This window comes from Pollachius pollachius, assembly GCF_949987615.1.
Source record: "Pollachius pollachius genome assembly, chromosome: 2".
Lineage (NCBI taxonomy): Eukaryota > Metazoa > Chordata > Actinopteri > Gadiformes > Gadidae > Pollachius > Pollachius pollachius.
In genome coordinates, this window is record NC_136935.1 from 32,194,340 (window position 1) to 32,209,301 (window position 14,962).

A 14,962-nucleotide genomic window follows, 5' to 3' on the forward strand; every position below is an offset into this window, starting at 1 on the left:
ACATACACACAAAAAAACAACATTCAATATGGGGTAGATGCGGGAAGGGAGACTGTTTTATCCTCGTCTCTGGTCAAAGGGCAAAGGTCAGACACGCATCACATCTTAAAATAAATTTTGTTTCATTGGTGTGTTCTGGCTTAAACCTTCAAAGCCCATGCTGGTATGGTTTATTACTGTATAGTTAGGTACTACCAGCTTTCACAGGAGTGGTGCTCCGGGCAATGGGGCAGTGAAGGACCCCAGGTTCTCATCTCCATTTCCTGGGCATGTTCTCACGGGAAAGACGGAGCTCTGGAGGGGTGTGAGTGGAGAGCTAAAACCCTGTAGGGAGCTGCTTCAGTGCCAGTCGTGTGTCTTCACAAGTCTGACGGAAAGAAGAAGGCCTCGGCTTCACATTCGGCGTCTGCCTCCTCGTCTTCCTCCGGGATGTTCTCAGGCTCCCAGGTGAAAACATCGGAGGTGTTGTCCATAGAGGTCTCCATCGGCCAGGGACACAGGGCGTCCCGTCGACCCAGCGGCAGGTTGGCCTTTGCCTCCTGGTCCACGTCTGTGCCGCTCTGCATCGTGGCCTCCTCTGGAGTGGCTGCTGCCGGGGTTTCGGTGGCCTTAATGTCGCTGACATTGATATAGGGCGGGCTTACAGAGAGCTTTGGAGGCTCTTCAGTTTCCCAAGGACAAACGTTTGTATGAACACTATCTATGTTTGTAGGAGCTTCTGGTTCTCCGGTTTCCCAAGGACAAACGTTTCCACGTCCACTGTCTTGCTTTTGGAGAACAGCTGGTTCTCCGGTGTCCCAAGGACAAACATCTCCTTTTCCACTGTCTTGGCTTTTGGGAAGAGCTGGCTCCTCACTTTCCCAAGGACAAACGTCTGGTTTTTTTATGACCTCTGCTTCTCTGGTTTCCCAAGGACAAACATCTCCTTTTCCACTGTCAGTTTTTTTGAGAATAGCTGGTTCTCCAGTGTCCCAAGGACAAACATCTCCTTTTTCACTGTCTGTTTTTTTGGGAACAGCTGGTTCTCCAGTGTCCCAAGGGCAAACGTCTCCTTTTCCACTTTCTTGTATTTTGGGAACAGCCGGTTCACCGGTGTCCCAAGGACAGACGTCTCCGGTTCCACTTTCTGTTTTTTTGGGAACAGCTGGTTCTCCGGTGTCCCAAGGACAGACGTCTCCGGTTCCACTTTCTGTTTTTTTGGGAACAGCTGGTTCTCCAGTGTCCCAAGGACAAACGTCTCCGGTTCCAATCTCTGTTTTTTTGGGAACAGCTGGTTCTCCAGTGTCCCAAGGACAAACGTCTCCGGTTCCACTCTCTGTTTTTTTGGGAACAGCTGGTTCTCCGGTGTCCCAAGGACAAACGTCTCCGGTTCCACTCTCTGTTTTTTTGGGAACAGCTGGTTCTCCGGTGTCCCAAGGACAAACGTCTCCGGTTCCAATCTCTGTTTTTTTGGGAACAGCTGGTTCTCCAGTGTCCCAAGGACAAACGTCTGCGGGTACACTCTCTTGTTTTTTGGGAATAGCCGGTTCCCCGGTGTCCCAAGGACAAACGTCTCCTGGTCCACTGTCTGTTTTTTTTATGTCCTCTGGTTCCCCGGTGTCCCAAGGACAAACGTCTCCTGGTCCACCTTCTGTTTTTTTTATGTCCTCTGGTTCCCCGGTGTCCCAAGGACAAACATTTCCACATCCACTGTCTTGTTTTTGGAGAGCAGCTGGTTCTTCAGCTTCCCAAGGACAAACAGCAGGTAGAACGCCCTCCTGCTGTGCCACACTTCTTGTGCTGACATCTGAGAGAGAACCTCCCAGTCGCTGAACCTTCTCTACCACTGGCTCTTCATCCCATGGGCAAATGTTGGCCCGTGCAGTGTCTTGACTGACAAGGGACACCGAGGAGGATTTAAAGGCTTGTGTCTTAGATGCATCTGCCTCCTCTGACTCCCAGGGACAAACCCCTGTCCTTACACTGTCCTGCGAGGTGGTGTTTTCCGTATCCTTCACCAAGTTGACTTCAATGGTTGGATGTTTGTTTGGCTGCGGCGGTTCCCAAGGACATATGTTTGTCTTTGTGCTATCTGTCTCTTCTACACGTACTGATGCAGATTCCCAAGGACATACGTTCGAAGGCGCGTCTTTTGGTTTGTCTTCATTTCCCGTGTCCCATGGACAGACATTGATTGAGGTGGTCTCTGGTGAGTGTCCTTTCTCTCCCTCAACCAATTCAAGGACGTCTGCAAAGTTTTTGGGCGGGTCGGGGAACTCCCACGGGCAGCTGTCGGCTGTCTTGCTTATTAGCCGGGCGGCCAATGTTGCGGACAAGGTAGTTGTTGGTTTCTTCTCATGGGCTGAAGGCACCCTCAGTAGGCTCTTCATCTCTGAAGGTTTTATATTTTCATACACGACTTCAGGCTTGTCCTCCTGAACATCCCAAGGACAAATATTGGCGTCACCGGGTCTCTGCACAGGCTGATGGAGCTCGCTGGACTCCCAGGGACATACGTCTCCGATTTTTCCCAAAGACTGTTGACTCGACTGCGAAAGTGACTGTTGTATCACCTTGATCCGGGGAGTTGTAGGAGTGTCGTGGGTTTCCCAAGGACAAACATTGGAATGAGCACTCCCTCGTCTTTTCATTTGGTCATGTTCCAAAGATTCCCAGGGACACGCACCGGTTCGTTCTGATACCTGGGGTTCCTCAACCTCCCAAGGACAAACATTAGCTTTAGCGCTAAGTTGTTTCTGCAGGACGGGGCCTTGTGGGACATCCCATGGACATACATCAGTGGAAGACTGATGTAAGGTCCTAGAGGGCGTAAGTCGAACGCTGCCCCTTCTGTGAGTGGAAGGGGTTCTCGAATGGCCTCCGCCGGTTCCCCAGGAGCTTGTGTTGCTGCGAATGCTGTTTTGCCTGGAGGAGAACACATTTTCGTACATCTGTGTGTCCAAGGAGTCCGACGGGTGGACGGCAGACTTTCCGATCACCAGCCTCCTTGGGCTCCGATCAGAGGAATCACCAGATGAAAGGCGGATCGCGCTTTGCTTAACAAGGCAAGGTTTCCCCTCAACTGTTGTGAGGCTTCTCTTTGGAAGTGTCTTTCTTTCTGAGTTTGGATTTGTACAAGTTGCCGATCTGGTCGTGCAGGTGCTCTCTTGACTGAGTTGCGAGACTATGCTCCCCTTCCTTGACCCTGCACCCCTGTTCTGATTATCCTTAGCTTCAACCGATCCAATGTAGGCCTTCACTGACAGCCACTTCTGAGTTGTGTTGCGCAAGGAGAACCCTCGCTGGTCTTTTGAGATGATTGGCCTGGGCGTGCCAGGGGCACTCGCAGATACATGAGCCTTTGTTGTTTGTGAGTCATTTTCTCCTTCGACTCTCCTTTCCACTGCAGGGGATGGCTCGGGAGTGGGTGCATAGTCCCATGGACAGACATGGACTATGGGAGAATTGGGTGGCAAACTGTCTGAGCAGTCGACATCGCTCCCCTGAGAATAAGCATAGGTGACTTGTCTTTGGTTCATATCGACAGGTCGATCGCCCTCCACCTCCCACGGACAGACGTTTGTTTTGTCAAAGGACTGTGACTGCAGGGCACTGGTCGTCTGCTCCTTGATGGTCAACTGCTGCTTGGACCTTGTGACCATAGAGTTGGCTCGGTTCATCATGGCCATGTCCTCCATGGAGCGGGTGTTGGTGGAGGTGAGGCTCCGGGACTTGTGGAGCTTGGTGTGGTCGGGATGCAGCAGGTTGTTGTCTACGGTCAGGTTTTGCGCACTGGCCGACTTGCAGACCCCTGGAGGGATGCTCAAGGAGTCGGTCTCGGAGCACTGAGAAGCCCTCTTCGACACATTGGGTCTCAACAAGGAGCTCCGCACGGAGGCCTCCCGCTCCCTGGCGTAGTCGTACTCGCTGAGGGACTTCCGCATTGACGGCGAGGGGGTGTCCATGGACCTGTAGCTAATGCTCGCGGTTTCCGGGCCTTTTCGGAAGGAATCGGACTGAGCCACACCTCGGCTGTAATGGCCGAAGTCCCGGTCCTCCCGGCTGCACTGGCGGCTCACAGACTCTGGGATCTCTGCGATGCGTTTGATGATGGACCTGCCCAAGCCCGGCAGGCGGGAGCTCCTCTTCTTGGAGAGGTGAGGGTTGTTCACCGTCATCTTCTTGGTCTTGTGGACCTCCAACTGGGCATACAACTTCTTCAGTTCGTCCTGGTGTGTGTGAAGAGGGGCGCGTCGATGTGGGGGGTTAGGGAGGTTGGAAGGATTGATGGGACGGATGGAGAAGGAGAACCGTGTCAGTAGATGTTGGATGCAGTATTGGGAGAGGTTTTTTCAGGGACAAGACAAGGTTCAATGGGGAGAAAGCATTGGTCATAAAACATGCACAAACAATGATGATTGAAGAAACAAACTTTTATCAATTGCCTTTATGATGAAAATGATCATTTATTTTAAAGTTAATTAAAAGTAGTTAAGTTAGAGGCCAAGAGTGTAAACTTCCATTTAGGTGATTTTAAGGTAATTTAGCTTGTTGTTTATTGCTGTGTTACTATCGTTAAACATGTGGTCTGAGTTCTGGTATGACTCCGGTGCTAAAGGTGTGGAGGGGTTTACCCGGATGTCATCAGGCTCCAGCATGTGGTCGCTCCAGGCCGACTGGAAGCTGCTGTTCAGGTAGGACCCTGAGCGCCGAAGGTCCACCTCATCCTCATACACCTCTGCTGCGATCTCCTCTCGTCCTGCCTGCGAAATATCGAGGAACTAGCACACACACACAGAAGCACACACACGCACAAACACAAACATGCACAAACACATACAGACACAAACCATGCACGCATACTTAGACACACACACACACACACACACACCCACACGCACGCACACACACAGACACACAGCCTCACGCACAAACACACACAGTGAGGAGTGAGTTCCGGTGCTTTTTAGTCATCAAATCTCTACTTCAACCCACTTTTCGGTCACCCTTCAACGTCCAAAAGCCCATCAACTGTGACATTTCTGGTCCTTTCAATTCCATGAATGGATAATATTAATGGAATGAAGGGGGTTCTGCTCAAACCCCAAAGGTTCTGGGTTCAAACCTCATCTCCTTTATGACACAAATCTAAAAACATCCCTATAAGTTGCTTTGGATATAAGTGATTGCTAAACGGCTGAATGAATGACTTTGTATCTCTTTGTGTACCTAATCTGCTTCCCTACTGTGCACCTGTCCAGGTGCATGCGTGTCAGAGAGTGGTACCTTGGGGATGAAGAGCAGGGCCAGGGTCACCGTGGTGGTCACATGGGTGTGTATGAAGGACAGCAGTAGCATCCATTCAGGGTGGAGCGATGGTAACATGAACCTGGTGGGGGGTGGGGAGACATGGAAGAGAAAGAATGTCCACAGTCCGGTAAAGTACAACCCAGTGATGCTCAAAGTGTGGGTCGGGTTCCCCTGGACTGCTCTCCCCGAGAGCAGTTAGCGACCCTCAGTACCGATTGGTTGGTTGGTGTCGAAGAGTAGATGAGCGCAGTATAATAACATTGGAAACATTCTGTTTACCTTTGGCATCAATGGCATGCCATGTAGCTAGCTACTAAAAAATACAAAACCATCTATATAAGCAATTTCATATATAATATCCTTCAGAATCAATAAAGTAATCTGTATCTGTATTTTAGATAATTTTAGATAATTCTGTCTCTCGATTTGGTTGAGTTTCGTTATCAACTGATCTGGTGTAACCAGTGATCGGGCAAGGGCTTAAATTTTTTTTAATTTTTTTTTATTTAACATTTACTTATTTAGGGAAGGCCATTGCGAGCAGGCTCTCCTTTTCAATGATGCCCTGATTGTACAATAGATATAAACAGTTAAACCAGAACAACATTGTAATACATATAAATAATACAAAATGGGACAATTAAAGCTATTTAAGACACAGTCAATCCTTATTTAATGCGACTTAGAGAAGTGTTTTATTTTTATTCAGTCTAAAAACATTTAGTTACTCCTTGAATTTGATTGTTTCCACTTGAACCCTGTCGGTTGCCTCATTTACACGTCATTGACACATTGGATTGGATGGAATAGAACCAGTTCAAGGCCCGTCCGATCCAATGCCAGGCAGAGAGTTTAGCATGTAGCAGCACCATGTAGCAGCACTATGTAGTAGCGGGCATGTAGCCGCGGGCGTATAGCGGCCGGGCGCTAGCTACCTGAGCAGCTGGAAGGTGACGGAGAGCAGCAGTTCGTTGTGGATGGCGATGCCCATGTAGCGAGGCTCGTGGAAGGCCGAGGGCACCGGCCTCACCGCGCTGCACAGCGAGCTCCCCCAGCACAGGAAGAGCAGCTCGGCTGTGGGAGGGACCCCCACGCATCATCACAAGTCTGTTCGAGAAGGAACGCCGGGCGAGCTAGGATCTCTCGTTCACCGTATACTCATTACTTATCTATGGTTTTCTATCTACTGGAAAACACCACTACTTACTGATCATCTCCCTGAGCCATTGATTATGCTACCATATTGTATTGTATTCCTAACAAGGACGGATCCCTTACAGTGCTGATCCCTCTGCTGTAAGAGGGCTTAGGGGTGCTAGTACTGGGATCAAGGGCTATACAAATACAATCAGCATTCTCATTACCATATTAAATAAGACAGCACTGGGATTGGAAAATTCCAGATGGTAAATAAGGAATATAAATGTCAAGTGTACAGCCTCATTTTATAGCATTATTATTGTGGTTGTTGTTACGTTGAATGAACCACAACAGATGATAGTGGACCACGTGATGTGTGGACTTCCCTCGGACCACTGGACTCACCCACAGACATCATGTAGTCCCAGCAGTCCAGGGAGCATGTGGTGAAGCTCTGTCCGTCCACTGTCTGGGAGGTGATCAGGATGGGGACGTTCCTCTGGCGATTCTGTAGGACGCCCACGGTCCACGCGCAGAGGAACCAGCACACAGTCACCAGCATCATGCCCAGGATCCGCAGCAGGTGCAGGCTGGACATGTAGGGCACCCGCTGGGCCGTCCGCGAGAGGAAGACTCTCAGAACACTGCGACCAAGGGAAGAGAGCTGTTACTGTCAAAGGTTAGGGCTGGGGTTAGGCTAGGGTGAGGTAAAAGGTCAGGGTTATGGTAAGGTTAGGGCTAGGTAAAAGGTCAGGGTGAGAGTTAAATTAGGGTTAGGTCAAATGTTTTGGTTAAGGTTAGGCGTGGGTTAGGGTTAGGTATTTGTAAATGAAAACCAGCAGAAGAGCGAGCGAACCGACCGGTACATCTTGAGGGTGACAGTGCCGTACACGATGGAGAAGCCCGTCATCCGGACCCAGCGCAGCAGAATGCACCTGAAGGTGCTGGGCTGGAAGGACAGGATGAACACCTGGCAGTACACAGGACAACGTCAGTCCCTCGAGAACCACCTCAGACCCACCAGAACCACATCAGTCCCACCAGAACCACCTCAGACCCAGAGGTCCACCAGCATGACCACGTCAGTCCCACCAGAACCACATCAGTCCGACCAGAACCATGTCAGTCCAACCAGAACCATGTCAGAACCAGAGGATACACCACCAGAACCACGTCGGATCCAGAGGCTACACAACCAGAATCAAGTCAGGCTCCAGCCAGCTGGACATGGAAATACTGTCTCTGTATGATGTAAATTATTCCCGTGAAATGGTAGAGATGGGGGGCGTGGAGCCAGCTGTGGTGCTGATCCTCGTGAGGAGATTAAATGGTTTAAAGGTGAGTCTGTCTGCCACCCAGGAGCCCCCCACAGAGAGACCCCCCCATCCCCTCTCTCTGTATTTTGGTCTGGACCTTTCTACAGGCAGCCCACCCTCTGAAGCTCCAGAGAGGGGCGATGTGTGTCTGTGGTCCCCCGAAGACACCATCAATCCAGGGCTCCATCCCTTCAGCCTCCTGTCTCTGGGTGCTGAGACCAGTCCTCCTCCTGAAGCCCATAGTGCACTTGGTTTGGTCGTCTCCCCACCTTCACTAAGCTCAGAGTCAGCCTGAGAGGGCCCAGCTCAGGGTGTGATGCGTCATAAAGCCTTAATGTGACCTCTTAATAACTAACTCATGCTATTAACCACCTCCTGGGTACCTTATTAAAGCTCTTGTGTGCCACTTTTCATAGCATCCATGCCCTTCCAGGGATGGGAGGGCATGGATGTGTGTGTGTGTGTGTGTGTCTGTGTCTGTGTGTAGGTGTGTGTGTGTAGGTTTGATGGGTGTGTAGGTGTGTGTGTGTGTGTTAAGCTCTTCCCCCAGGGCTCTCAGCAGGGTCGGGGTTAGATGATCAAACATATTTTTGTCGGCTGCCGTACCATCCGCTGTTTAATTGGTAAGCGTTTAATCCCTAATCAATACTCTGACTGATGGATCGTTATGAAACACATCTCCTCACCCCCTCTCACCCCTCCCGGAGGTCATATCCTCTCTCTCACACACACACACACATACACACACACATGCACATACACACACACACACACACAGTCACCTCTCTTAGTCCATTATCACATAATCTGAAAGGATTTTAATCCCACATCTAGTACCACTGTCTGTCTCCCTGTCTCTCCCTGTCTATCTGTCCCTCTGTCTTTCTGTCTATCACTGTCTCTTTGTCACTCTGTCTTTTTTTCTTTCTATGTTATAAATGTTTTATTTTGCTTATTTTGGTCGCCTAGCGACCCCATGCATCCTCTTTGTCCTGCAGGCAATGGGTGAAGATCCTCCCGTTCACAGGCACTGTATTTGAGGCGCCAGTTGACGTCACTTCCTGCCTAGACTCACCGGGAAGTAGAGCAGTAAGGACCCGAACAAGATGGTCTCTAGGAGGAGTAGACCAGACGCTCGAATCCTCTGTAGGGAGCGGCAGGGAGTAAAGGGGAGGGAACCAGTTCAATTTAAAGGTGCACAAGTCTGTTTTGAGGAATTCATGAAGCACAACTGGATACACAGCAGTTTTAGGAATAAGCATGAATGAATTACTTCATATTTTTATCCATCCAATCATTCAGCTACCCCCCCCCCACTCCAACCCTAACCCCCACACACTCCTACCTTTGCTCGCCGGTGGCGGTAGGCGGCCATCATGCTGAAGAAGACGAGGATCATGAAGGCACCCTGGCCGGCCATTACCCCGGACCGCAGCAACCAGTCCTCCTGCACCCTGCAGGGGCTCCCGTCCAGGCAGGCACTGCAGCCAGGCCAGCAGGGCAGGCAGACCGGGAGGGAAGGGAAGCAGGTCCTGGTGGTCCCGTTCCCCACCTCCGCCTCATCTACACCCCCTGACCCCAAGACACACAGACACCAACACACACAGACACACAGTCACACAGAGACACACAGACACACACTGAATATGCTAGTATGAATGGAAACATTTTTGCACTTAAAAAAACTATCAGAGAGAGTGCGGGAGGGAGGGCGGGAGAGGGGGAAGAATAGGCAGGGGGGGGGCTCACCTTTCTGCTGGTCCAAGGTGTAGTAACCCTCCTTACAGAGACAACAGTACTGACCAAGCCGGAAACCCTGGCCTGCTATTGGCTCACACTAAGAGAGAGAGAGAGAGAGAGAGAAAGAGATGTGCGATCGCAGCAGCAAGATTTGTCACCTATTGTGAGAAGGACCTCAAACTCCCCTTAAACAGACTCATCCCCCTGGACTCACTCTTGCCACAATAATTGCACTAATGCACACATTTATCTGTTTATAGGAGATACTGCAATTTGTATAATATCCCGCATTTTAAATGTTGTAGTACTTAGCATAATATCTGATATGTATATCAGATTTATATTTAAATATTAGTATTTAAATATTTTATACTTTGACCTCTTAATTGTTCACCTGCTTTGGCAATGTAAATTGTTTATTTCTCATGCCAATAAAGCTTTTTTTTAATTGAATAGAGAGAGAGAGAGAGAGAGAGAGAGAGAGAGAGAGAGAGAGAGAGAGAGAGAAACATTTCCATTTATTAATTTGTGTGGTATGTTGGCACCTTCACAGGTTCACAGTCCCTGGTGAAATACAAATTTATATATGAACAAACAATGACACCTTTATCCCATCCCCAATCTGTCTGTCTGTCTCCTACTCTCTCTCCATCACTTTCCTACTTTCCCCCCTCTCTCTTCCTCTGTTCTATGGCCTCTACCTTGTTCTCTCTCTCTCTCTCTCTCTCTCTCTCTCTCTCTCTCTCTCTCCTCTCTCTTTTTTTCTCTCTCTCTAGTAATCTAAGTTAAAAGCTAAATGGAGGCGTAATGCCTTCACTAGACCATTATCCTTTATTTCAGGCAAATCCTCTCTCTCAAACACACACACACACATACACACACACACAGACACAAACACACACACACACACACACACACACACACATCAAAGCAGCAGGCCCTGCAGTGGTTAAGACACCTAGTGACAGCTGGACTGCGGATGTGGTTAATGTGTGACAGATTAGATTACCCCTCGTCTTCATTCCTCCCAGGATTTAGTTTGCATCTCGTTTGAATTCTATTTCTAAACTTCTGTCTGCCGTCGGGCCTGAGTTCAGATCCCCTTTCAGAAAAGCTAAGCTCCTAATACACCTGCGGTTGGGACCAGTTCACTAGGTCAATGGACGAGGGGTTATCCGTAAGTCATGTATAAGATAACTAAACCAAACAGAACACGTAATACAACTCGTAACACAATACATTTCTCCTATTTCACACCTACTGTATGACTCTAGAAAGTCCTGCTCAGGTCAGGAAGGGAACAACGGTAAATCTGTACTGTTCAGTGATCATTCTCATCTGCTCTGGGTCCGGACCTTCATACCAGAATATCCATTTTGTGAAAGTGGTTCTCTATTTGTAGTGCTGATAATGTTTATAATTTTCTCTACGATAAGACCCTATCGAAAAGCTATGGGAGTTTTTTAACATCCTGTCACCGAGCGGTTGTATTGTAATCCAAGCAACAAACCAAAATGCTTCTTCCATCAAGCGGTAAGGTTCATTGGGGTAAACTCGACTGTCTGGGATTATATTTATCTTAATAATGACCCTGTTTGTTTTAGCAAAATACCAATCGTATGTCCCTGCTAACCCCAACCATGCGTCACAACCTGTCAATCTCAGATCCTGATGATACATCCACGTATGCTTTTAGGATGATTAACCAGCAGGAAGGATCAGGGGACCCAGAACCACACCAAGTGGGTCAGAGACAATAGCTGTGTCCTGAGTGAGAGGGTGAGGTAGGGATGGGGGTGAGATGTGGTTGTGGCCTGAGAGAGTGGGTGAGGTAGGGATGGGGGTGAGGTGTGGGTGTGGCCTGGGGAAGAGGGTGGGGTAGGACCTGATGGGTGAGAGATGAGGGTGTGGCCTTGGATAGAGGCTGGTTTGGGATGGGATAGGGGTAGGGGGTGGGATTAGACAGATTATCATCTAATCCCATAGATCATCTCACAGACCACCGGCCATCTTTAAATAGACGGGATGAGGAGTATGGGGAAGGGAGGGAGGCTGCGGGGTTTGGGGGGGGGGGGGGGGGGGGGAGAGGGGGGGATGACCAGAACAAAGATGGCCGTAGGGGAACGAGAGACTGAGGAGAAGGTGAGGGTGCAGGTGAAGGAGGCATGATAAAGGAGGAGATGGAGAAAAATGTGACGGTGTCTGGCGAAGGGACAGTGTTGTGGTGATGTCCCCCTGGACAAACCCTGGACCATGTCAAGACCGGGACCACTAGACCCTTGGGGGAGACGAGGGTAAATGCTGCTCTCAACCACCATGGTCTAGTCCTGAAACTCAGGAAAGATCAGGGCTCTCAGCAGATGTTTCACTACAAGGGTCCAGAGGACCTTCAAACCTTCAAGCGCCTCACCCTTTCTCAAAGTTATCGCCAGGTCAAAGCCATGTGTTATTTCCAAAGGTCCACTTTATCTCTATTGCATCTGGGCAGCGCTATCTCTGACCAGAGATAACTTAGAGTCAGCTTACGATCGTCCAAGCTTTCCTTACTGCCTGGCATATAAACAGTTTCTATGTTTGTATCAGCTCCTACATGGACTGACTGGGGCTCTGAGTGAGGGCCGGGGGGCCAGTTCCCCTTTAAGGAAAAAAACTGGAGAAAAAAAATAATAATGAAACATGAATATGCCCAGTTCAGGGTTCCAAATCAAGTTCTAGATGCCTTTTTGAGAGACTCTTTTTAAGAATTTGTAGTTTATTACTTAAGTTAAGTCAATAATTGCAATCTTCTTTGCATAAGGGTGTACTATCCCTATGCCTGCAGTGGTTAGTTCTACTTCATTCTAACCCGTAAAAAAAAAAAGGGGTGAACATTGTCATTAAGGGTAGGGTACAGTTTTGGCTTTTTGAAGGCGTGCAGCCCAGCTCTGTATTCCTGACTCGGACCAACATAACTTTTGGCAGCAGAGGGGAGATGTTTTGGTGCCTTTTTGGTTTTGGTGGCTCAGTTTGAAGAGCCCTGCTGAGTTGACGTTCAGTGGGACCTGCAGGAGGCCAGTCCGAACGGTCAGAGAAACCAACTTGGAGGGAACAAGACGCCCGTAGGCAGAACCTGCAGGAGTCATTTACTATTCAGCAGACACTTTTATCCTTGAGACTGGAGACACATCAAATAACAGCTAGGGGTCAGAGGTGCAACACCACTTGTACCTTACCACGTGACTTTCTTGATCACTTCTGCTTCAGTCCTATCTCTTCTCTGATCATAGGAAACCATCTAGGTTGACATGGAACACAATGGACCTTACTCTTGAGTAACTCCCCCATAGGGAGAGATAGGTGAGGACACGAGGACTACTGTAGCTGGAGGAGCAGTGATGGCTCCACTGCTAACACCAGACTCAACGAGCCCAGGGTGGTGCTGCTGGGGGTCCTGGTAGGGGGGTGGGGAGACTGGGTCTTACCTCCATGGAGGTGCGGTTGCACTGATGTGTGTCAGAGAACCAGCCTTCTCCCACTGCACACTGGTCCACGTCGATACTCTGGATGTCCACGTCCACACGGATAACACCCCTGGACACACACACACACACACACACACACACACACACACACACACACACACACACACACACATTTATAATTAAAGCTGCATTGAAAGGAACAGACCACTGAAAGGCCGAGTTGATGTTAATGCTGAGGAAGCAGCAGGTCTGTCTTTTAAATGTCAGGTTCTCTCCAGCATACCTTGTCCAATTACAGCTCTTACTCAACAAGCTCCAAGGGGAGTAAAAGCTATTGGAAGAGGAGATCAGAGACATTATTGGATGATGGAGGGTCCATGGTTCTAAAAGCTAAAGCGTTTGTTGCTGCCATGTTTGTTGGTTAGAGAGTTACCTAGAACCTTAGAACATCCATAGAATATGGACTCTTAAATTATAGAACCAAATAGATTGAACCTTAGAATGTAAAACCTTAGAACATAGAACATAGACCCGAGAATTTTATACCATAGACAGGGACATATCAACTTAGAATCTAGAACTGTAGGACCTCGAACATAGAACTCAGAACCTAAAATCATTGAACGATAAAACCACAGAAACCATAGAACCATAGAACCTTGAACATAGACCATAGAACCTAAAAACTATACAACCATATAACCTTTGAAACACTAGAAACAGTGTTAAAATGTTGTTGCGTTTTGTTGTGTGTAACGTGTTGCTGTGCAGTGTGTTGTTGTGCAGCGTGTGGTGGTGAAGTGTGTTGTTGACGGAACCAGACCTGAACTCGGGGGTCAGGTCGGGTTTGAGGCCGTAGAAGGACGTGGAGAGCGTTAGCAGCCATGCTGGCAGGAAGCGGCCGTCCTTGCACTCCAGGAAGGGGGAGTCGGCCCAGCGCACCCCGCTGCGATTGGTCACGTAGCCGTCGCCCCGCTTCCACTTGGGCGTGTCCAGGGTGGCGAGGTCGTTGAAGAGCACCCGCTTAGACAGCGCCCGCGCCCCCGCGCCCGGAAACTTGAGGTCGGAGAACCAGCCGTCGTCCCGGTCGGGGGCGGGGAAGGCGGCGGGGCCAGGGGGGTGCAGGGTCTCCCAGGCCTTGGTCAGGTCCTGGAGCAGGATGGTCGGGACCTTGAGGCCCGGCCCCCGCACGGCGACCAGCACCAGGCGCGGCGTGGGGGCCTCGGCCGCGGGCTCGGCGTCGAAGGTGAGCAGCGCGCGCTGGACGAGGGGCGTGTCCTCCAGCAGCGCCCGGGCCAGGGCGTGGTACCACTCCATGTCCTCCTCCAGGGTGGCGTCCCGCAGGTCGCTGGCCTGGAACACCAGGTTCAGGAAGTTGGCCGTGTTGGCCAGCCCGTCGGCGGCGGGGCCCAGCGGCCCGTAGGACCCCCCCGGCGGGGCGGGGTTGCGGCCGGCCGGCCGGTAGCTCCGGGAGCAGCCCCCCAGCTCCAGGGCCGCCCGGTCCCCGCTGTACAGGAAGCTCTCCGCCGCCGCCGGCCCGCCGTCCGGCTCCTCCGGGGCGGGCCGCTCGGAGGAGCCGGGGGGGTCCGAGGTGGCGGCGAGGGGGTCCGCCACCGTCCCGGTGCCGTTTGGCGGAGAGTCCGGCAGGGTCTGGTTCTGGAGCCCCCCCTCCCCCAGGGCGGCCCCTGAGGCGAGGTGGACGGAGAGTCTGAGGAGGAGGAGGGCAGGCAGGAGGAGGAGGAGCGTGGCGGGGGTCATGCTGTCACTCAGTCCGTGGGGGTCGGCGGGGCGTGGGGGCTGGACATTACATATCCGCTAGGGGAGAAACACTGGAAGACATGAGCACATGACTCCATCGGCGCGGCCGAGGAACCCGCCGCTCAGGGTCTGCCCATCTCCCCTGTGGCCGTCGTGCGGCTGCAGCAGCCAGAGGTGTGTGGCAGTCTGCAGCCCGCTCGCAAAGGCTCCGCGCTCAGAACCAAACACAAATACCCCCACACACACACAAACACACAC

The 14,962-nt window shown here is 50.7% G+C and overlaps 1 protein-coding gene across 1 annotated transcript; it reads right to left on the reverse strand.

Annotated features, from left to right (window-relative positions):
* Positions 1-359: 359 nt before the first annotated feature.
* On the reverse strand, positions 360-14,704 carry gpr179 (G protein-coupled receptor 179; the record flags this gene model as incomplete). Its single annotated transcript, XM_079730301.1, has 12 exons — positions 360-618; positions 2,788-4,208; positions 4,614-4,760; positions 5,266-5,368; positions 6,225-6,363; positions 6,835-7,073; positions 7,290-7,399; positions 8,821-8,889; positions 9,091-9,317; positions 9,495-9,582; positions 12,947-13,055; positions 13,770-14,704. The coding sequence occupies 12 exons, from the start codon at positions 14,702-14,704 to the stop codon at positions 360-362; spliced, it is 3,846 nt and encodes a 1,281-aa protein (XP_079586427.1).
* Positions 14,705-14,962: the final 258 nt, after the last annotated feature.